Here is a 24,444-nt window from a genome sequence, read left to right as displayed (position 1 = left end):
CTTGCTTTCAATTTCACCAAAGTTTGTTTTGACTTTTGTGTATGCTGAATCATTTATCCCAATGACCATTTCTTTTTTAAAGTCTTCACAGTTTTTCCAGCAGCTGTTTTCCCATGGCTTCTCTGCACTTCCTAATAACTCCATTCTTTGAGGATGTAGATTGCTATATTGCATTTTTAAGAACATCAAATGGAATTATGACAAGGCTAATTCATAGGTAAGGCACGTGGCAGACTTCGCTTCATTGGCAAAATACTGCAAAAAATACTCCAGACAAATCACTTGTATGTCCAATCTTGGAATACTGCTGAAGTGTGTGGGATCCATAGCATAGGACTAACAGATGTATTGAACACATACATGAAAAGATAAAGCAAATTGTCACAGGTTTGTTGGACCCACAGGAAATCTTCATGGAAATGTTGAAAACCCTGAATTTGGATATGTTTGTAGGTAGATGCAACCACGAACCATGGACCTTGCCGTTGGTGAGGTGGCTTGTGTTCGTGTGTGTGTGTGTGTGTGTGTGTGTGTGTGTGTGTGTGTGTGTGTGTGTGTGTGTCAGATACAGGTAGCTTTACCATAGCCACAACCCCAAAGGAGGGCTATCTGTTGAGGTGCCAGACAAATGTGTGGTTTCTGAAGAGGGGCAGCAGCCTTTACAGTAGTTGCAGGGGCTACAGTCTGGATGATTGACTGATCTGCCTTTGTAACATCAACCGAAATGTCCTCATTGTGCCGGTATAGTAAACAGCTGAAAACAAGGGGAAACTATGTATGTAATTTTCCCTGAAGGCATGCAGTTCTACTGTGTGGTTAAATGAAGATGGCATCCTCTTGGGGCTATTGGGACTGTGTTTTAAAAGAATCCATAGAGATTCGTTTATCTGACAATCTTATTAATAGAGACAAGGGTTATCTTTTAAGTAAGACTTGGGACCTGGTGTTATCTGACATTAAAAAACAACGGTCTGTGGTTCGATCGTCGAAATAAAATTTTTTAATTTTTGACAGCGATATCTCGAATTCGCCTGTTTCCACCGCTGGCGGCGGGGTATGTCTACTGCGCTAGAGGGCAGTTACCGCACCTTCTCACGCACGCATTGTGGGTCTTCTGCGGCCTATATAGGGGCCGCCGCTTGCACTGGGAAGTCAGTTCCGGCTAGATCGTGCACCAGCACTCTCACTTGAAGATGGCGGCCAGTTGGACCGCGGAAATATTGTGTCATGAAGATGTTATGATCCGGCTGCATACCCGAGAAGAATATTACGGAATTAGGGAAGTTTGGTGGCAGGAGGAACAGGATTTCTGTTCTGGTGAATACAGGGTTATAAATATAGAATGAAATATGGGTAATGCAGGAGTAGGTTTAATAATGAACATAAAAATAGTGATATGGATGTGCTGCTATGAACAGCATAGTGAATTCGTTATTGTAGCCAAGATAGGCACAAAGCCAACACCCACCACAGTAGTACAAGTTTGCATGCCAACTAGCTCCACAGATGATGAAGAGATTGTAGAAATCTATGACGGGGTAAAAGAAATTATTCACATTGCTAAGGGAGACAAAAATTTGATTGTGATGGGGGACTGGAATTTGATAGCAGAAGGAAGAGAAGCAAAAATAGTTGATGAACATGGGCCGGGGGAAAGGAATGAAAGAGATATTCACGTGGTAGAACTTTGCACAGAACATAATTTAATCATCACTGACACTCGTTTTATTAATCATGAAATCAGGTTGTATGAGTGGAAGGGATATGGATACACAGGAAGATTTCAGAATGATTGTATAATGGTCAGAGGTTTTGGAACCAGGTTTTAAATGATAAGGCGTTTCCAGAGGCAGATGTGGTCTTTGGCCACAATTTATTGGTTATGAACTGTGGATTAAAACTGCAGAAATTGCAAAAAGGTAGGAAATTAAGAAAATGGGTCCTGGATAAGTTGAAAGTACCAGAGATTGTTGGGAGTTTTGGAGGGAGCATTAGGCAACAATTGACTAGAACAGTGGAAAGGACTACAATAGAAGATGACTTGGTAGCTTTGAGAGATGAAATAGTGAAGGCAGCAGATGATCAAATAGATGAACAGACAGGCCTAGTAGAAATCCTTGGATAACACAAGAGATATTGAATTCAACTTATGAAAAGAGAAAATGTAAAAGTGAAGCAGGTGAAAGGGAATACAAATGACTAAAAAATGAGATTGGTATGAATTGCAAAATTGCTAAGCAGGAATGGCTAGAGGACAAATGTAAAGATTTAAAGCATATATCACCAGGTGCAAGATAGATACCACCTACAGGAAAATTAAAGAGGCCTTTGCCTTTGTAGTAAACAGAAGCAGCTGTTTGAAAATGAAGAGATCATATGGAAAACCAGTCTTATGCAGAGAAGGGAAAGCTGGAAGATGGAAGGAGTATATAGAGGGTCTATACGAGGGAGATGAACTTGAAGGCAATATTGTAGAACTGAAAGAGGATGTAGATGAGGATGAGATGGGAGATATGACACTGCGAAAAGAATTTGATAGAGCTGTCAAAACCTAAGTTGAAGAAAGGCCCTGGGAGCAGATGGCAAACTAATGAAATCCGTGACTGCATTGATGTCCGTTACACTAAAAGAGTTGGGTTTACATGCTGCCAGTTCCACCATTTTTTTCTTTTTGGCCTACCCTAAATCCTTTGTCATGCATCAGGTATTAATACAGCAAAGAATAGACTTTTGCACAGCAAAATCACCTTCATAATGATTAATTTGGGTATAAACTTAAAAAAAGACTTCGTTTCCAATGACATTGTTTTGAAAATTGCAGATGTTTGCTACTTGGACCACGTGGGAGCGACACTATACTCAGAGAGTCAAATTAAAGCTGTGCAAGAGGATCTTTTGTCTAACGTGTATGGAAATCCTCATTCTTTAAGTACATGCAGCCGCTATTGTACAGATGTTGTGGATCAAGTACGATTCAGGTAAGTACGAAACATTGTGTGTCACAATTTATTTTTGGTAGCTGTGATAAGATAATGATCTGCTTTTTATTTATTTATTTATTTATTTTGCAATTGGGCAGAGCAACAGAATACAAATATTGTTGTCGTCTTCAATCTGAATACTGGTTTAATGTGACTGTCCATGCTAATGTCTTTACCTTCACATAACTATTGCAATCTACCTCAATTTGGACCTGCTTAATCTATTCAGGCCATGATCCCCCTCTGCAATTTTTAATCCTTACACTTCCTTCCTTTACCAAGCTGACAATTCCTTGATGCCTCAAGATGTTTCCTATTAATCGATCCCTTACTTTAGTCAAATTGTGCTACAGACTTCTGTTTTCCTTAATTTAATTCAGTACCTCATCATTAGTTATTCGATCTTCCCATCTAATTTTCAGCATTCGTCTGTTGCTCCACATTTAATAAACGTATATTCTCTTGTGTTTTTTTTTTAACTGCTTATTGTCCACATTTCACTTTCACGCAAGGCTACACTCCATGCAAATACTGTTAAAAAAGATTCCCTTACACTTTTTCAATGTTAACAAAATTCCCTTTCCTGAAAAATTATTTTCTCGCTACTCCCAATCTGCATTTTAAATTCTCTTTACTTCAGCCACATAGTATCCCATCACAGGTGATAGACACATGAGAAGAGAAACATGCTCAGATACCCTAGAAAAATAGAACTTTATTTCTGACACAGACAGTTCACCCCAACATTGGTGCTGGGTAACAACAGAAAACCACTTTCAAGTGAAGGCAATGAAAAGATTGTCCCAATATGTTGAAAGTCTGTCACTGACACAGTTACAGTTGTGAAGGTTTCAGCTCGAGTAACACTTTCGTGGGCGGAGTCCGTGTACGGAGATATTGGCACTGCGTGCAGTTCCCCTGGTGAGTGCTGCACTCTGACAAGTAGGTCGGCTGCATTCGTGCTGGTGAGTCGAAACATCACTGTCGGGATGGGAATTCGCGTTGGCTGCTATGCGGTGTTCTCTAAAGCCCGTCTAGCACAGGAGTACTAAGAAATTGTCTAGTACAATGCAGCTGGAGGCAAGCTAGTGCTGGCATAGCAGTGCCGTATCTGGCAGATGTGGTGTCTGCAGATACTGTAGCGCCTGTCACAGGCTGAATGGGCTGCAGTTGAGTTTCAGGTGTCTTAACAGGGCGGCAGCTGACAGCACCCTGTTGTGTGGCTGGATTATAAGGCACTAGGCAGATACCGAAGGCCTTCGTCACTTATTTTGCTGCACAAATGCATTGGGTTCCTCTTCTGCCTGCTGATGTACAGATCGAATAACATCAGAGAGAGGCTAGAGTCATGTCTCTTTTCGTTCTCAACTACTATTTCACTTATTATGCTATCTGCTGTAGAGCAGCAAGCAGTTAATAATCTCTGTTGATGTCAGTGTAAATTTTCTAAAGGATTTTAATAAGAAAACCTTGTTTGAGTCCCACTGTTTGATCTCAGTAATTAACTTTCCAACACAGGTGGGTAAAGGATCTTGACTGATAATGTTTTCTTTGGTGAAAATCAAAGCAAGAAAATAACTGTTTACCCAGTAACAAATACTCTTTCTGATCATGGTGCTTAGTTAGGATAATTAAGATAGCACCTTGCAGTATGGATACACCGCAGTACGGATACTCCTCGGTGGCAATCAGTTGGAATAATTAGTGACTCCAGCACAAATGCTTTTTAGAACAGTTTACATGAGATGACCCAGGATGACTTTTATAATGAATCAAATACTAACATAAAATTTAATCGGTTCCATGATAACTTCATATCATTATTTGAGAACAGCTTTTCATGTAAGCTAATGTGAAAGGACACTGAATAGCCGTGTAAAAAAACCACAGACCAGTAGAGGGATTAAAGTATCTTGTGAAAGGAAAAGGGAAGTGTATCTGTTGGCAAGAGGAGGTAGAGATCCTGTGGTAGTTTCACACTACAAAACTACTCAAAACTACCAAGAAAAGTTATGAAATAATCAAGAAACACACACATAATATCAGTAAGTTTGGCAACAGACTTAATGCTATATGGAGTGTACTGAAACAAGATATGGGACAAGCCCAAATTAATTTTGATAGTTTTTCCAATAGATTGCAAAAGATTGTTCCCGTATAATAAGCCCTGTCTTGTCCTAAATATGTAATGCAGCACTAACAGAAAGCATTTTTCAAGAAAGACTGAAATATGCCGTTGTCAAACACCTCTTTAAGAGAAGTAATAGGAGAGATGTCATTAACTACTGACTTGTTTCACTGCCGATATCATTTTTCAAAATTTTTGAGAAGGTGATGTATTCTAAAATAGCATCTCATCTGAGCAACAATAATATCCTCAGAAAATAACAGATTGGATTTCTGATGAATTGCTCTACTGAGAATGCCATTTACATGTTCACTCACAAATTTTACAAGCAGTAAAATAGTGTTGCATGGTATTTTCTGTGATCTAACTAAGGCATTTAACTGTAGGAATCACAGTATTCTCCTAGATAAATTGAAGTTTTATGGGATTGATAGTATAGCCAACCAATGGATAATGTAATATCTAACCAAAAGAATGCAGAAAGTTGTACTTAATAATTAAAGCAATATAGTCTGGGGACATCATTCTGACTGGGGAGAAATCACATATGAGTTCCCCAAGGCTGGGTCCACTATTGTTCTTCATACTTGTGAACTATCTTCCATCTAATGTACAATAAGCATAATTAATTCTTTTTGCTGATGACACTAGTATTGTAATCAACCTTAGCATACATGCAGAAACAAGAAATGGTAAACAAACTCTTAAAAGTATCATTGACTGGTTTTCTGTGAATACTTTCACCCTCAATTTTAAAAAGACACAACATATTCAGTTCTGTACATGTAGGGGTACTACACCAGTGATAAGTGCAACAAATGCTGAGCAAATATTAAATAGGGTGGAAACTTGAAAATTCTTAGGTGTTAATATTGATGAGAATTTAAACTAAAAAACCTTTTGGAACTCGTAGGAATCTTAGAACATTTGCACTTAGAATCATTGCAAATCTTTTGGGGTAACTCATCTTTACGAAAGAAAGTCTTCATTGCTCAAAAATGTTTTGTAAGGATATGTGACGCTCCCCCATGATTATCTTGTAGACATCTGTTTAAGGGGTTTGGTGTTCTGATATTTATTCCCTCATGAAGTTTGTTGTAAATGATCCACTGCAGTTGAAAAGGTACAATGATGTACATAATTACAATACCAGAAGAAAAATTGTATTCATTACTCCCTATTAATGTTGTCCTTAGCTCAGAAAGGGGTTCAAATGCTGCAGCTAAAATTTTTGATAATTTACCCAGTGATACAATGTTTGACAGACAGCAGAGTAAAATTTGAAAACAAACTAGGTAGTTTCTCCTTGACAACTCGTTTTATCCTGCAGTAATAATTTCTGTTGCTGTAATGTGTAAAAAGTAGTGGGTGGGAACTACTAACTCATGTAGCCACACTTACAAATTAATTTGTGATGTGAATGTAAAATGAGTTGTTCCACATCTTTAGGATTTATCATTGAAATGATTCATGGAACATGAAACAAACAAACTGACTGACTGACCGACTAACTAACATGCTCTTCAAGGCAGTCTGGTTTCTGTGTAAGTTGTAGATAACTTGTTGCTTCTTGTATTTTACCCTGCCACCTTCAGAATTTCAGAAAGTTTATTCCATTCAACAGTGTCAAAAGATTTCTTTAAGTTTACAAATGCTATAAATGTAGGCTTGCCTCTCTTCAGGCTATGTTTTAAGATAAGTCGTAGTGTCAGTATGAGTTCACATATTTTTGTATTTCTCTGAAACTTGAACTGATCTTCCCTGGGATCAGCTTTTACCAATTTTTCCATTCTTCTCTAAATAATTTTTGTCTGTATTTTGCAACCATCACTTTTTAAACTGATAGTTCAGAAATATTCACATAAAACCGATACGTCTCATGCCAGAGATTCAAGTAACAGTCGACTAACTAAACAAGAATAGATAATAGTAATGTTATAAAACCTGTAGCTACTGTTTATAAGAGGTGCCATAAGTGGTGGCCAAGGGCATGCAGGCATCGCTGACTTCGTGTGATGATGTCACGAGCAACACATTGTAATTCTGCAGGTGTGATGTTAATTTCTCTAGTAATGTTCCATTTAAGATCATCTATTGTGTGAGGATTGTCAGCATACACTTTGCTTTTTAGTGTGCCCTATAAATAAAACTCACACAGTGTTAAGTTCAGGAACCTCAGCGGCCAGATGTGTCTACTGACAAGCCTGTCTTCAGGGGACACGTTGGTGACGTGGGCTATACTTTGGATGTGAGAGCGGCTGTGCCATATTTTTAGAATATTGCATGCAGCTTCTCTACATGTCTTAATTGTGCATAGAAAGACTCAAACATCTCTAAATATTGGGCACTGTTTAAGCTGTAATTGAAAAATATGGGGTGACTAACGCACATTCTGGACAGTGCGTACCAAACATCTATCTTCTCTGAGTGGAGAGGTCCATCTTGCAGAATATGTGGGGTGTCCTGCGACCGGTATCTGCCTTTCTGGGAGTTTACATAACCTGACAAATGAAACCAGGCATCTGTCATGACGAGCAAAGCAAGGAGTCCAAATAACTGTTATTAATTTATGTTAATAGCCAGTTACAATAACAACTCCCCCCCCCCTCCCCTCCTGCGCTCCTGATCCTCAGTTAGCACATGACAACACGGTGTACGAGATACACCAGCCTGCTGTGGTAACCTCCTTACTGACTTGCAGGGACTTCTCATAATGTCCATGCAAATTCTTTTTACAGTTTCAGGGGTCCTTGCTGTTGGTGCCTATTCCTCTGCATATTCTGAAGGGATCCTACAGTCCTCTATTTCTTGTGCAGATCTCGAATAGTGCTGGTCGTAGGGAGCTTCCTACTGGTATACTTCACTTGAAATTATTTATTTATGTTCCTTGATGTAGCCTGTCTTTAGGTCACATTTCACAATATCAGTTTGCCGTTCTAATGCAAACTGCTCCATTTCTGTAACAACTTAGCGGTATGAGCTCCTGATGGCACCTGGCACGTGAACATACAGCAACACTCAACTGTCTGATAAAACACAGTGTAGCCAACTTTTGAGACAGTGTTGTCACTTCACAAGCAATTCGACTACAGATGATCACACGGTATGTGAGGTGTGCTGGTTGTATGTGGGACACCTTGTATCTTTTGTATAATTTTTCTATATACTCCTCCCACCTTTCAGCTTTCCCTCCTTTGTGTAGTACTGGCATACCACCTGAGGTGTTGATATTCATATAGGTACTTCTCTTTTCTCCATAGGTTTGTTTAGTTTTCACTAGTCATGCATACTTTTACAGCTTAGCGTTTCTTGTCTGGTCATTCCTGCTCTGTCAGTTTACACTTCCCGGCAATCTCATTTTTTGGACGTCTGTGTTCCCCTCTGCTGTTACATTTTTATATTTTCATCTTTCAACATTTGGACTTAATATCACATGCATTATCTCAGAATTTCTGCTGGGCCTTGTCATTTTGTGTGTTTGACCTTCCACTGTCTTCACATTTTCATCTCTCAAGTCTACCTACTCATCTTCTATTGTGTTCCTTATCTCTATTTCAGTTAGTTGTTGCTTAATGCTTTCTTTGAAACTGTCAACAATCTATGGTTCTTTCCATTTATCCAGGTTCCATGTGCTTAAATTCTTATGTTTCTGAAATTTCTTCAGTTTTAATATGTAGTTCATAACCAGTAAATCATGGTCAGAGTCAACATCTGCACCTGAAAATGTATTCCAGTTTTGTATCTGGTTTCAAAGTCTGTCTTACCATTAATCTCCATCTCTCTTCCGTGTACACAACTCACTTTTATGATTTTTAAATGCCTGTTCCATCTGAAGCCTGAAGGTCAACCGTGTTTTTCTTCCCAGATTGGTAAAATTCAGCAATCTACAACAAACCTATATAAGCCTTCAGCTCGCACATGGTCATTTCCTTCATAAAATAGTAATTTGCAACTACTTCACAAGCTGCTTTCATTTCTGCAGTTTGGAAGTTTGTGTATTTCAAGATAATACTAAGCACATTTTCATTGCAAAACAGACTCCAGCATTCAAGCTCTGTCATTGCTAATCTTGCCACTAAACTCACACCAGATACCTGCGTGATGATATTTTCAGAACATGTCTGAACTTGGTGTTGAAGTGGATTTTTGCGCCACTTTGATCCATCTTCACCAAAATATAATGAACTGCGTACCTGATTTTTCGATCGCTCGACTAATTCTGGTAACACAGCATTGTGGGCAGCATTTGTAGCCCATTTCGTCATATATTATCTTCTTTGTCACTGCCTTCACTTCCATCATGCTCAGCCCCACTACTGCTACTGTGCTCACTTACACAATCTTTATTTTCACTGCTGTCTGTCATAAAGTTGTTCTCACTGTCTGATAATTCCACCAGCTGATGACGCATGTCTTCAGCCTCCCATTCTTCATTGTCCAATTTGACGAAAAACACCAAAAAACATTCATGAACACCAAAAACATTCATGAAAAAAGATAAATTGAAAAATGGCACAGAAATACTACTTCGTGGCTGTGGAAAGGTCAAAAATACCCTCCTACCGTTTGCACTCATTTTTCTCCTTTCCCGAATGGCAGCCATTTGAGTGCGTGCACACATTATGGAGGGGAGTTCAATAATTAGAGCTACTGAGAACTTCGACAATGTGCAACTGCGCAACAAAGAACTGACAACAAAACAAAATGAGTGGGGTCAAATTGACCCTACCACATCTTTGCAGGGTTAAGAAAACAGTGTCCTACATTCTTACAGAAGACGACACTGGTCGACACTAGAAAATAAGTCCTATAAACATACATGTGAAAAAAAGTACTCATTTAGACATGTAACATTCTCTCCTTTGATAGCCTCTGGCTGTTGACATTACAGGAAATGCTCAACATGGTTACTATTCATTCTTACACATGCTTCTCAAATAAAAATGAACTCATCTGAACGCTCTTGGTGGAGCTCGGTTTTGGTCAGATGCACAATGTGGATGTAGCTGTAATGTGTACACTGTCAGCGAGTGGAATACACTGTTGCATTTGAATTTACCCATAGAAAAAAATCTAGGGCATTGAGGTCAACTGAACATGGAGGCCACACTACAGGACCTACTTCAGCAATCCATTGTTCACTAATAGTTACTGCTGTGTGAGGTGTAGAAAATGGAGCAGTGCCTTATTGTCCATAAGCCACATCCATTGTCCATGTCGTCTATACAAACAAGAACTCCATTTCATGGTTTACATGTTTGTTCTCTTGCAATGGAGTCAATAGTCTTACTACAATGCCAGTACAACCCTAAGACCTCAGAGTGATAGATACAGAATAGTTGTAATGTAGCAGACCAAGACATACCATAGTGAAGAGATCAATAAGTTAGTTATGAAACTACATGATACGCATTGTGTTTTACCGCCAAATTTGAAAGTTTCTGTTTTTGCTCATTTTTATATGTTGTTTATTTGTGAATATGACAAGTTCATTTTAATTCCGATAATGTTTCATTGAAAATACAAGAATTAGAGTCGAATGTACTAAAAACATACTTGTATTTTCTGTTTCAAATGTAATTTGTGACACTATCTTTTACTACACTAAGCTCAAGCATATAATGATACAATGTAGTATCATTACTCATTCAGTAATTGCCATTTAATTAAAAACAACATTTAAATATTGCTATAATTATAAACCTTTTGAATTTTTCTGTAAGTGTCATATATTTTGTAAATCAGTGTAGTTAATATGTATATACTGATAATGCTGTTATCAAATTGTAACACAGTTTCATGTGAAAATCTGTAGTTATGTTTCAGTTGAAGATTGCATGTTTTTGGACAAGTCCTGTATTTATTGTTTTCCCAAAGTGTTTCTGAAGTTCATCAAAAATAGAAGTTGCAATTCTGAAAATGTGTCCAAGTTTTATGTCACATGTCAGTTATTACTACACACAAATTGAATCTTGGCAATTTTTTGGTTAAAAGCAACGTTTAGTACGCCTACATTATTTGCTGACAAAATGTTAGGTGTATATAGTTTGAATTGTACATTCCATAATGCCATTTAATCTCACATGTAATAAGCTTTGCTCTGAAGCAGAACACACAGTCTCTAGTTTTCATATTTAGATTTAATTTCATAATTGGAATATGACAAATTGCTATGTCTAATAACAGTGTCACAGCCAGACAATTAAGCACAGAGACAAACAAAAGCAATAATAAATGAGCAATGGATCATCAGGAAGAATAGGGACAGTACTCAACGTGATTAACATGGCTGTTTCTTTACAAGTATTAGATTCCGGATACGTGTTTGTACACTTAAGTGCCTAGGAAACTGGTACAGGCATGGGTATTTGAATACAGAGATATGTAAACTGGCAGAATATGGCGCTGCGGTTGGCAATGCCTATATAACAAGTGTCTGGGGGCGCCATAGTTAGATCGGTTAATGCTGCTTCAATAGCAGGTTATCAAGATTTAAGTGAGTTTGAACGTGGTGTTACAGTCGGCGCACGAGCAATGGGACACAGCAATGAAGTGGGGATTTTCCCGTACGGCCATTTCAAGAGTGTACTGCGAATATCAGGAATCCGATAAAACATCAAATCTCTGACATTGCTGTGGCCAGGAAAAGGTCCTGCAAGAGTGGGACTGACGACGACTGAAGAGAATCGTTCAGCATGACACAAGTGCAACCCTTCTGCAAATTGCTGCAGATGTCAATGCTGGGCCACCAATAAGTGTCAGCATGTGAACCATTCAGCGAAACATCATCGATATGAGCTTTCGGAGCTGAAGACCCACTCGTGTACTGCTGATGACTGCACGACACAATGGTCGGACGAGTCTCATTTCAAATTGCATCGAGCGGATGGATTTGGATGTGTATGGGTATGGAGACAACCTCATGAATCCATGGATCTCGCATGTCAGCAGTGGACTGTTCAAGCTGGTGGAGGCTCTGTAATGGTGTGGAGCAATGCAGTTGGAGTGCTATCAGACCCCTGATATGTCTAGATACGACTCTGACAGGTGACACATACGTAAGCATCCTGTCTGATAACCTGCATGCATTCAGGTACATTGTGTATTCCGACGGACTTCCAGTTCAGTTCCAGCAGGACAATGCAACACCTCACACGTCCAGAGTTGCTACAGAGAGGCTCCAGGAACACTCTTATGAGTTTAAGCACTTCTGCTGGCCACCAAACTCCCCAGACATGAGCATATCAGGGATGCCTTGCAACATGCTGTTCTGAAGGTTTTCCACCCCCTCATACTCTTACGGATTTATCGACAGCCCTGCAGGATTCACGGTGTCAGTTCCCTCCAGCAGACATTAGTCGAGTTCATGCCACGTTGCGTTGCGGCACTTCTGTGTGCTCGCAGGGGCCCTACAAGATATTAGACAGGTGTACCAGTTAATTTGGCTCTTCTGTGTAGTTTTTCTAGTTTTAACCAATACTATCTCCTATAAGAATACGGGTTACACTTTTATATTATAGTTGTAAGTTATGCCATTCACTGTTTATTGTGTTGTGCTTTTGCAGAGTGTTGCAGCATTACAATGCCAACCCAGATGAGTACAGTGTAATATTCACATCTGGGGCAACAGCAGCCCTGAAGCTGGTAGCAGAGTCCTTTGTCTGGGTAGAGCACGGTCAGACTGGCACCTTCACCTACCTTCAGGACAACCACACGTCCGTACTGGGAATGAGAGAATTAGCAGCATCTCGAGGTGCTTCAGTCATGTGCATCAGCCAGGAGGAAGCTTTTTCTGTCTTCAACAAGACTAAAAGAGAGGTGAGATCAGACGTGTTTGCCCCCAATTGGTTCCTGAGTAACAAATGGGCGACACTGTCAAAATGGTAGTGTCCTTCTGTCCACTTCCTGTACCCTCCCTGTCTCTACACCTCCAGCCTCCTCCTGCATCTCTCCCTAGAGAGCCGTGTATCGAGTATGGTGTTAATCGACACAGATTTGTGTGGGGGAAAAAATTGACCCCATTGAAGTGCTTTCTGAAATGTTTCTAATCGTAAATTAATATTTGTTTCTCTTAATATTTAGTATGTAGGCAGATCATATTATAGAATTTGTCAGTGATAACAACTTCAGAATTGTAAACCATGCCTAACCATATATAGTCATATGATAACCATTCAGGGTGAATCAGGAGGAAAGGTACAGGCGTTGGGGCGTGATAGTATATAAGACTCTGAACAAAAAACTTCAAATGAACATATGCCTTATTCCACACAGTTTCCTAGATAGAACACATTTAATGGACAGAGAAATCCCCATACCCTCTAGTATCAGATGCTAATTGATTTGACTTGTTTTGGCACAAGTACTTGCTTACTTATTAAATGTCCAATATATCAATATGTTCCCCACTGTGCTTTAAACACATTTCCATACACCTCCGTGTTCTTTGTGACATATTTTTAATTGTGTCTAGTGTTGCAGTGTGAAACGCATCCACAACAGCACTGCACAGTTGTTTGTTTGTAGCATAACAATATGAAAATACGTGCGTCTTAATGACTCCCCGTAACCAGTTGTCAGTTGTGGAGTGTTCAGGTGTTCTTGGTGGTCATTTTAAGGGAGCTAGTGTTGTTGAGGAACCACGGGTGTTCATTTAGGAACTCGCACGCTGCAAGGGTGTAGGGAGGAGGAGCTATGTCTTGCTGCATTCTGAAAGACCTCTTTCCTCAAGTTGCAGTATGAACTATGTTTATAACATGTGGAAGTAATTTGCACCATTAACATAGTGTAACATCTGAGGAGGAGGAGGAGGAGGAGATTAGTGTTTAACGTCCCGTCGACAACGAGGTCATTAGAGACGGAGCGCAAGCTCGGGTGAGGGAAGGATGGGGAAGGAAATCGGCCGTGCCCTTTCAAAGGAACCACCCCGGCATTTGCCTGAAGTGATTTAGGGAAATCACGGAAAACCTAAATCAGGATGGCCGGAGACGGGATTGAACCGTCGTCCTCCCGAATGCGAGTCCAGTGTGCTAACCACTGCGCCACCTCGCTCGGTTGTAACATCTGATGTTATATAATCACTGCCCATATCATTACATGAGGCAGGTTCCTTTCTAACTTTTCTGTCTAACGAGGATTATCTTTGACCCAAATGACAATATTTCTAGCACGTTAATTGTGATAAAGGACACATTCATCTGAAACAAAGTGCAGCATGCTAAAACACACTCATTCTGGTCTGTATCCGATAAATCGTTTATGAATTTTGGTGGAAAAGTTCTGACCATAAGGTCTTTTTTCATGCACTCTTGCATTTTCGTCCTTGGTATACCAAGCTCTGAAGCACATTTATGTTTCAACTTCACATAGAGACTCTGGCACATTTCTCCTCGTGGCTTCTTCCTTCTACTCTGTCATCTTTAACACTACCAAAACCTAAAGCTTGTCTTTCCCAATCCAGATGTATTGCCTTTCAAGGTGGAGCATTAATAAATATTTCTTGGAATGCTGCCATAAGCTATCTCATTGTCTCCCCTGTGTGTTGTTATTCATACACCCAAACGCTTGTTCCTAAGCGCACCTCAATATGACCATTCACATCTGCCATGGCTACAAATTAAAACTCGACTGAGACTGTGCAAAAACAGGTCAACATGAATTCCAGCAATTGATAAGAAGTAACATAGCTACCACCCTGCGCAATAATATTTTATACTAAATAGGGGTATGGGGACTTCTCATCCACCCTTTACACTGTTATTTGTTTTCTTATTACTCAAACATTGCAGTTTTTTACAGTGCACCAGAGTATCATAGAGGAAGTTGAGACAAACAATGATACAGAACACTTGTGGTCTACCAAATTGGAGAACTATCTCAAATTGGCCAACAGAAGCTACTTAAGCTACAGAAAATTTGTGACAGGCAAACTGTTAGTCGTGGAGAAAAAATGAATAGGACCTTTTTTGTAGGAAATGTAATGTGGTTTAATTTTGTACTATGCCACGTTTTCACTGGAGGTTGTGGTTTTTGAGTTATTAAAAAAAATACAAATGTGATATTAAATCTTGAAAACCATTTGGAATAGGACATACACTCCTGGAAATGGAAAAAAGAACACATTGACACCGGTGTGTCAGACCCACCATACTTGCTCCGGACACTGCGAGAGGGCTGTACAAGCAATGATCACACGCACGGCACAGCGGACACACCAGGAACCGCGGTGTTGGCCGTCGAATGGCACTAGCTGCGCAGCGTTTGTGTACCGCCGCCGTCAGTGTCGGCCAGTTTGCCGTGGCATACGGAGCTCCATCACAGTCTTTAACACTGGTAGCATGCCGCGACAGCGTGGACGTGAACCGTATGTGCAGTTGACGGACTTTGAGCGAGGGCGTATAGTGGGAATGCGGGAGGCCGGGTGGACGTACCGCCGAATTGCTCAACACGTGGGGCGTGAGGTCTCCACAGTACATCGATGTTGTCACCAGTGGTCGGCGGAAGGTGCACGTGCCCGTCGACCTGGGACCGGACCGCAGCGACGCACGGATGCACGCCAAGACCGTAGGATCCTACGGAGTGCCGTAGGGGACCGCACCGCCACTTCCCAGCAAATTAGGGACACTGTTGCTCCTGGGGTATCGGCGAGGACCATTCGCAACTGTCTCCATGAAGCTGGGCTACGGTCCCGCACACCGTTAGGCCGTCTTCCGCTCACGCCCCAACATCGTGCAGCCCGCCTCCAGTGGTGTCGCGACAGGCGTGAATGGAGGGACGAATGGAGACGTGTCGTCTTCAGCGATGAGAGTCGCTTCTGCCTTGGTGCCAATGATGGTCGTATGCGTGTTTGGCACCGTGCAGGTGTGCGCCACAATCAGGACTGCATACGATCGAGGCACACAGGGCCAACACCCGGCATCATGGTGTGGGGAGCAATCTCCTACACTGGCCGTACACCACTGGTGATCGTCGAGGGGACACTGAATAGTGCACGGTACATCCAAACCGTCATCGAACCCATCGTTCTACCATTCCTAGACCGGCAAGGGAACTTGCTGTTCCAACAGGACAATGCACGTCCGCATGTATCCCGTGCCACCCAACGTGCTCTAGAAGGTGTAAGTCAACTACCCTGGCCAGCAAGATCTCCGGATCTGTCCCCCATTGAGCATGTTTGGGACTGGATAAAGCGTCGTCTCACGCAGTCTGCACGTCCAGCACGAACGCTGGTCCAACTGAGGCGCCAGGTGGAAATGGCATGGCAAGCCGTTCCACAGGACTACATCCAGCATCTCTACGATCGTCTCCATGGGAGAATAGCAGCCTGCATTGCTGCGAAAGGTGGATATGCACTGTACTAGTGCCGACATTGTGCATGCTCTGTTGCCTGTGTCTATGTGCCTGTGGTTCTGTCAGTGTGATCATGTGATGTATCTGACCCCAGGAATGTGTCAATAAAGTTTCCCCTTCCTGGGACAATGAATTCACGGTGTTCTTATTTCAATTTCCAGGAGTGTATATCCATATGACATTTTTGTTCAGAATCACTAATACTATCACCTCTGAAAGCATGGCTCACACTGTATATGTTTTGCTAGCTGGGAAAAAAAAAAACCACCACGCCATTACTCATCTGATATCTGCATGTGCATAAAATCTCCTCCAGACTTCTCCAAACATTTGTATGTTCAGCCATGTGCACTGACATTCCTCAGTGTATTTCAGGGATTTACATTAAGGACACACATTTTTGTAATTGAACAGCTGTGAATAGCTCAGAATGTAAAAATGTTATTTCACTAAACAGTTCAGAATCCCTCAGGATTAGTTCAGTAATGGACAAAGATGATTGAAACTAGTCATCATTATATGCATCTTCATGTTAGTGCCTGATGCATTAAATTTTGGTTCTGCAACCACATAAACACTATTGCTTACTTTAATATTTGGGCAGTATGCCTTTTAGCAATCTTCAGAGTGCTGTAGCTTCAGGATGTCAGGTCACTCAGAAGATGTCTGGTTAGTATACAGCTGAAATATTAATAAAAGAAACAAGGTTGCACACCTGAAATTTAATGGATTAGTCACCCTTGTGGTTACGATTTAAAAATGAATGCAGGTAAAGATATTGGTGTGGCTACCCTGATTTTCGATTTTCTCGTATCGTTTCAAGAGAATGGTGTGATGGCTTTTAACAATAGCCCATTAGTGTTCTTTTCCCCATTTATTTTTTGTCATTAGCAGTTTGAAATTAACATTTTATACAGGTTGGTTCTTATTAATGTCTAGGAAGCTCCAAAACAGTGTAGATGACACTGAGACAAGAAATTTTATACGAGACACATGGAGCTGCAAATGTTAGGAAATACCCCGAAAGTGGATGACAAATGCTGAACATGTGATGTCACCACATGACATACCTCACCACACACACAGCAAGTGGGCTTATCTACCTACCCTTGACGGTAGGGGGCAGCACTACTGCTAGGCTACTTTGTCTTCAAACAGATTTGGTAAACGTTATCTGTTGAAAACATAGTAAAAGTTACAACATTATTGTCCTCACTGGAACCAAGAAAATCTGTTCTACTTCTGTGTTTTTCTTTCCTTTTGACCCTTCTTTTTTGTTTACAGACTTCATTCAACAAAGAACATGTACATCATTTACTGCTAAAGTTCGCGTCATTTATGACGGCGGCAGAGTTTAGGTTCGTTCTGCGCATCTGACGTCACAAAACACAGTCAGCCAATGAACAGAGAATGACATTGCCAGAGCTCGACTGCAGTGCAGAGCACGGATGAGTGCCTTAAGTTTTAGAAACGTTCAGTCATAAATAAAGTAATTGAACAAAAGCAGTGTCTTGATAGCAGACTTTCTTTTATAGAAAGTTTGGAAAAAGCATTCTTTATACCAATTGCTTCATGTTCTATTAATTAAGCCAAACAAGCAATAAGCCTCCTAATTAAGGTGATAGCAAGGAAAGGTGTTTGTATCATTCTCACTAACTGCTTTTTCGCAATAAAGAACAGCTGTAATTGTTTATTTCCTATTGTACTTTGACGAAACATGAGTAATTCATAGTCATACCAACAGTGTTTGTCGTTATTTTGCGTGAGATTTTAAAGTCCTCTGGGACATATATTGAATGACGAGCTGCGTTAGCGTAATTGTTAAAGTGTATGGCTTCTGAGTGAAAGGTTCTGAGTTCAAGCCTTGTTTGGTGCTTAATATTTTTTTTATTTAAAAACAATATCGAAGTGTCTTACTTCATGAATCTTATTCATTTGAATGTAATTTTTTAAAATTTCTAGTGGCAACTAAAATCGACCATATGGAAAGTATATGCTATGGACTTTTACCTCTGCAAACTCTTCAAAATTTCATGCAATGGTTTACTACATATAATGCTGCACAATAACTGCGTTGAACTTTGAGACAGAATTAAGTCATTTATGGGGGCGGGAGTATCAGTCAAGAAGATGTGTAAAAATCAAATTTTTGGGCCAAATAGTTTTTGTGAAATCAAATGATAAAAGTGTGTCAAAGCAGTCGAAACACCATGTGTCTGCACAGGCGAGCAGTGTAATGATGACAAAATCGCGCACATCGCGGAATGCGGGGAGAACGTCTCTGTAGCAGCAAAAGGGTTAATGCAGCCATGGTGGCTTTACTTCATAAACTGCGCGCTCCCCCCTAAATGTAAGTTTGCGAACTATACTATGGCGCTGCTTCTCTTGGCGCGTACAACTGGCAACGCAGCAATCTCCCGCGTCTGGGCGGGCATGTGCGAACCGTCAAGATAAAAGAATTGAACTATAGCAATGAAATTTAGAGGCTTATACTTATTTTCTTGTCACACAATATGGCAGGTTTCAGTTCTTCTGTACTTTGAAACTAACCGGCAGAGATTGCGATACCGGTAAATACAATAATAAATCTTACCTCAATGTAAACACACAATTGTGTAGCACACTACAAAAAAATACTGCCTGCTCGACACAAGACTCGAACCCTGAGCCGCCACACGCTAAAGTCTCGCATGCAGGCACAGAGCCACGCTGACATGAATACTTGACTTGAGTTAGGATGATCAGGTGCAATAGACAGACAGACTCCACCAGTTCATAAGTGGCGAGGTACATCTTCTGGTCACGTCTCATGTCCAGCATATGTTATCCGCTTTTGAGGTGTTTCCTGACCTTTTCATCCCCACGTGTCTTAAATTACTTTTCTCAGTGTCATGTACATCACTTCAGGGTTTTTGTGTGTTAATAAGAATGATGAAAAATACACTCCTGGAAATTGAAATAAGAACACCGTGAATTCATTGTCCCAGGAAGGGGAAACTTTATTGACACATTCCTGGGGTCAGATACATCACATGATCACACTGACAGAACCACAGGCACATAGACACAGGCAACAGAGCATGCACAATGTCGGCACTAGTACAGTGTATATCCACCTTTCGCAGCAATGCAGGCTGCTATTCTCCCATGGAGACGATCGTAGAGATGCTGGATGTAGTCCTGTGGAACGGCTTGCCATGCCATTTCCACCTGGCACCTCAGTTGGACCAGCGTTCGTGCTGGACGTGCAGACCGCGTGAGACGACGCTTCATCCAGTCCCAAAAATGCTCAATGGGGGACAGATCCGGAGATCTTGCTGGCCAGGGTAGTTGACTTACACCTTCTAGAGCACGTTGGGTGGCACGGGATACATGCGGACGTGCATTGTCCTGTTGGAACAGCAAGTTCCCTTGCCGGTCTAGGAATGGTAGAACGATGGGTTCGATGACGGTTTGGATGTACCGTGCACTATTCAGTGTCCCCTCGACTATCACCAGTGGTGTACGGCCAGTGTAGGAGATCGCTCCCCACACCATGATGCCGGGTGTTGGCCCTGTGTGCCTCGGTCGTATGCAGTCCTGATTGTGGCGCTCACCTGCACGGCGCCAAACACGCATACGACCATCATTGGCACCAAGGCAGAAGCGACTCTCATCGCTGAAGACGACACGTCTCCATTCGTCACTCCATTCACGCCTGTCGCGACACCACTGGAGGCGGGCTGCACGATGTTGGGGCGTGAGCGGAAGACGGCCTAACGGTGTGCGGGACCGTAGCCCAGCTTCATGGAGATGGTTGCGAATGGTCCTCGCCGATACCCCAGGAGCAACAGTGTCCCTAATTTGCTGGGAAGTGGCGGTGCGGTCCCCTACGGCACTGCGTAGGATCCTACGGTCTTGGCGTGCATCCGTGCGTCGCTGCGGTCCGGTCCCAGGTCGACGGGCACGTGCACCTTCCGCCGACCACTGGTGACAACATCGATGTACTGTGGAGACGTCACGCCCCACGTGTTGAGCAATTCGGCGGTACGTCCACCCGGCCTCCCGCATGCCCACTATACGCCCTCGCTCAAAGTCCGTCAACTGCACATACGGTTCACGTCCACGCTGTCGCAGCATGCTACCAGTGTTAAAGACTGTGATGGAGCTCCGTATGCCACGGCAAACTGGCTGACACTGACGGCGGCGGTACACAAATGCTGCGCAGCTAGCGCCATTTGACGGCGGTTCCTGGTGTGTCCGCTGTGCCGTGCGTGTGATCATTGCTTGTACAGCCCTCTCGCAGTGTCCGGAGCAAGTATGGTGGGTCTGACACACCGGTGTCAATGTGTTCTTTTTTCCATTTCCAGGAGTGTATTATTATTTTTTATAGTTGTTGTTGTTGTTGTTAGATACATTTAATTATTACTCACGTAATGTCGTGACATGTTTCATTACCAATGTAAGAATGTAGAACAGAAAGGCAATTCCAGTTGTTTACAGATCGACGCCTCTTGCAATATATTTGCCTCTCTGCCAGTGAGGTCATTACAGGAAAGTTATTTTAGACACACGGAATTATTTGGTGCTCTTTCTTACAGATACATGAAGCTGAGGTACCAAGCAGCAACTCGCTTTTTGTGTATCCAGCGCAGAGCAATTTCTGCGGCGTGCGCTACCCACAATCTTGGGTTGAAAGTGTGCACCGTGGCAGTTTGAATAAGCTTCCTGGTATCAGGTCAACTGGTTCTTCAAAGTGGTTCTGTTTGCTGGATGCTGCAGCAATGCCATCACTGGATCTGTCGCACGTGGCACCAGACTTTGTTTCTGTGTCATTTTACAAGGTACTCTCAAAGTCTCACTCATAAAGTCCAGGGGAAGAAGACTGACTCTCTCTCTCTCTCTCTTTTGCTGCACATTTGGTTCTGTAATGTAGTACATATTATTAATGCAGTGTATATTAATTGAATCTTTATTTTTTTGTAAAAAGAGTACTAGCAGAGTGTAAGCATAGTGGACAAATAACAGGTCGCCCCCCCCCCTCCCCCCTTACAGGAAACATTGCAACCATGCCATGTACCATCACCTGTAGCCTTGTTGTTGTTGTTGTTGAGGTCTGCAATACAAAGACTGGTTTGATGCAGACCATCTACTCTATCTTGTGCTAACCTCTTCACATCCAAATAACTACTGCATCCTATATCCATCTGAATTTGCTTGCCCTCTACAATTACACCCCTCCCTCCCCCCCCCCCCCCCCCCTTCCCACACACATACACACACACACACACACACACACTTCCCTCCAGTACTCAACTGGTGATCCTTTGATGTCTTAGAATGTATTCTACCAATTGACCCCTTCTTCTACCCAGGTTCTGTCACAAATTTCTTTTCTGCATGTTTCTATTCGGTAGTTCCTCATTAGTTATACAATATTCCCATCAGATCTCCAGCATTCTTCTGTAGCAGCAAGTTTCAAAAGCTTCTATTCTCTTCTTCTCTAAACTGTTGCTCACCCACGTTTCACTTCCATCCCTAGCTACAATCCATTTAAATAACTGTAGAAAAGTCAGATGTTGACAAATTTTTCTTCTTCAGAAACACTTTTCTTTCCGTTGCCAGTCTAAATGTCATATTCTCTGTACTTCAGGCACCATCAGTTATTTTACTGCCCAAATAGCAAAGCTTATCTACTACCTTTAACGACTTGTTTCTAATTCCATCAGCCTCACCTGATCTAATTTGACTATGTTGCAGTACTCTTGTTTTGCTTTTGTTGACGTTCATCTTATATCCTCTTTGACATGCTACAATCCTGTCTCAGTCCCTTCTCAACCACTGCTTTCCTTTCACACTCCCTGACTCTTATAACTGCCACCTGATTTGTACACAAGCATAAATAGTCTTTTGTTCCCTTTATTTTACCTCTGCTACCTTCAGAATTTCAAAGAGAGTATTCCAGTCAACATTGTCAAAAGCTTTTTTTCAAATCTGCAGTAGCTATAAATGAAGATTTGCCTTTCTGTAACCTATCTTCTAAGATAATTCATAGAGTCAGTAATGCCTCGCATGTTGCTATATTTATCCAGAATTGAAACAGACCTTCCGCAGAGTCAGCTTCTACCAATTTTTGTATTCTTTTGTACAAATTCGTGTCAGTGTTTTGCAACAATAACAACTGATAGTTCAGTAATATTCACATCTGTGAGCACCTGTTTTCTTTGGAATTGGAACTGTTACATACATTTTGAAGTCTGAGAGTATTTTGCACATCTCGTACATCTCACACATCTCCAACCCTGATAACAGTCTCAGATTGACGAGCTAGGCTGTCCGTGAGTTTCGTCAGGTATGCTGTATGCAGCTGAAGTAACCCACTGGTGATTACATCTGGTAGGACTACCAGACTTCGAACACATTCACTGCAGTGTTTCACCCTCTGTTCCAAATAGTCCCACACATTTTCTACGCGATTTCACGAGCCAGTCGAGATGCAACAGTGAGTCCGAGTGTTTGTCAAACCGGGGACACGTGTGAGCTAGCGTGTGAATGTGGTGGTTGTCATCTGGGAAGAGAGGGGTGTCGAAATCATACTTGTAATGAAAATATAGAAAGAAAGGCAACACTCAGTTACCGAGAATGTCCACCCCTGGTAGCTGAACGGTCAGTGTGACGGATTGTCACTCCTCTGGGCCCGGGTTCGATTCCCGTCTGGGTCGGGGAATTTTCTCCGCCCAGGGACTGGGTGTCGTGCTGTCACCATCACCATCCTACCATCCTCATCGACTGCAGGTCACCGAAGTGGCATCAAATTGAAAGACCGGCACACGGCGAACGGTCTGCCCGACTGGGGGCCCTAGCCGTACGATTAAATTAAATAAAAGTTACCGAGAATGTTCTTTTTCATTGTAACCTGAATGGAGGGTCCTCGCTGTACTGCCTCCGACCTGAACTACAGCCTCCACATATCGCAGGTCCTGCTGTGCACTCGGTGCTGCACATCATTCGTGAGCTGGCAGAGTAACGACTCGTCGGCCCGCACTACAGACCTCCAGTCTACTGTGCACTCTGTGTTGTTTGACTGACTGAAAGTGCGCAGCTGTACCGCTGTGGCCTGTGGCCTTTTCTGAGATACCCAACTTGGAGCCCCTGTTGCATGCAGTTACTTTCACAGTGTTTGGTCATAAACTCATAGAGATGGACCTACAGGGTGTTACAAAAAGGTACGGCCAAACTTTCAGGAAACATTCCTCACACACAAAGAAAGAAAAGATGTTATGTGGGCATGTGTCCGGAAATGCTTAATTTCCATGTTAGAGCTCGTTTTAGTTTCGTCAGTATGTACTGTACTTCCTCGATTCACCACCATGATTTCATACGGGATACTCTAGCTGTGCTGCTAGAATATGTGCCTTTACAAGTACGACACAACATGTGATTTGTGCACGATGGAACTCCTGCACATTTCAGTCGAAGTGTTCGTACGCTTCTCCACAACAGATTCGGTGACCGATGGATTGGTAGAAGCAGACCAATTCTGTGGCCACTGTGCTCTTCTGACCTCAACCCTCTTGACTTTCATTTGTGGGGGCATTTGAAAGCTCTTGTCTACGCAATCCTGGTACCAAATGTAGAGACTCTTCGTGCTCGTATTGTGGACGGCTGTGATACAATACGCCATTCTCCAGGGCTGTATCAGCGCATCAGGGATTCCATGCGATGGAGGGTGGATGCACGTATCCTCGCTAACGGAGGACATTTTGAACATTTCCTGTAACAAAGTGTTTGAAGTCGTGCTGGTATGTTCTGTTGCTGTGTGTTTCCATTGCATGATTAATGTGATTTGAAGAGAAGTAATAAAATGAGCTCTAACATGGAAAGTAAGCATTTCCGGACACATGTCCACATAACATATTTTCTTTCTTTGTGTGTGAGGAATGTTTCCTGAAAGTTTGGCCATACCTTTGTGTGACACCCTGTACATTCACTCACAGTAGCAGTCCT

The 24,444-nt window shown here is 42.0% G+C and overlaps 1 protein-coding gene across 1 annotated transcript in view; it reads left to right on the top strand.

Moving 5' to 3' along the window:
• LOC124718852 (molybdenum cofactor sulfurase 3) overlaps positions 1-24,444 on the top strand; it is a 162,483-nt gene that overhangs the window by 32,202 nt on the left and 105,837 nt on the right. The window contains exons 3-5 of the mRNA XM_047244477.1: positions 2,822-2,978; positions 12,675-12,927; positions 21,039-21,281. Coding sequence (XP_047100433.1) covers positions 2,822-2,978; positions 12,675-12,927; positions 21,039-21,281 — 653 coding nt within the window. The remainder of the gene's footprint in view (positions 1-2,821; positions 2,979-12,674; positions 12,928-21,038; positions 21,282-24,444) is intronic.

Source organism: Schistocerca piceifrons, chromosome 10 (genome assembly GCF_021461385.2).
Source record: "Schistocerca piceifrons isolate TAMUIC-IGC-003096 chromosome 10, iqSchPice1.1, whole genome shotgun sequence".
Taxonomy (NCBI): Eukaryota; Metazoa; Arthropoda; class Insecta; order Orthoptera; family Acrididae; genus Schistocerca; species Schistocerca piceifrons.
Note: the sequence above shows the minus strand (reverse complement) of the source record. Positions and strands in the feature narration are given on the sequence as shown.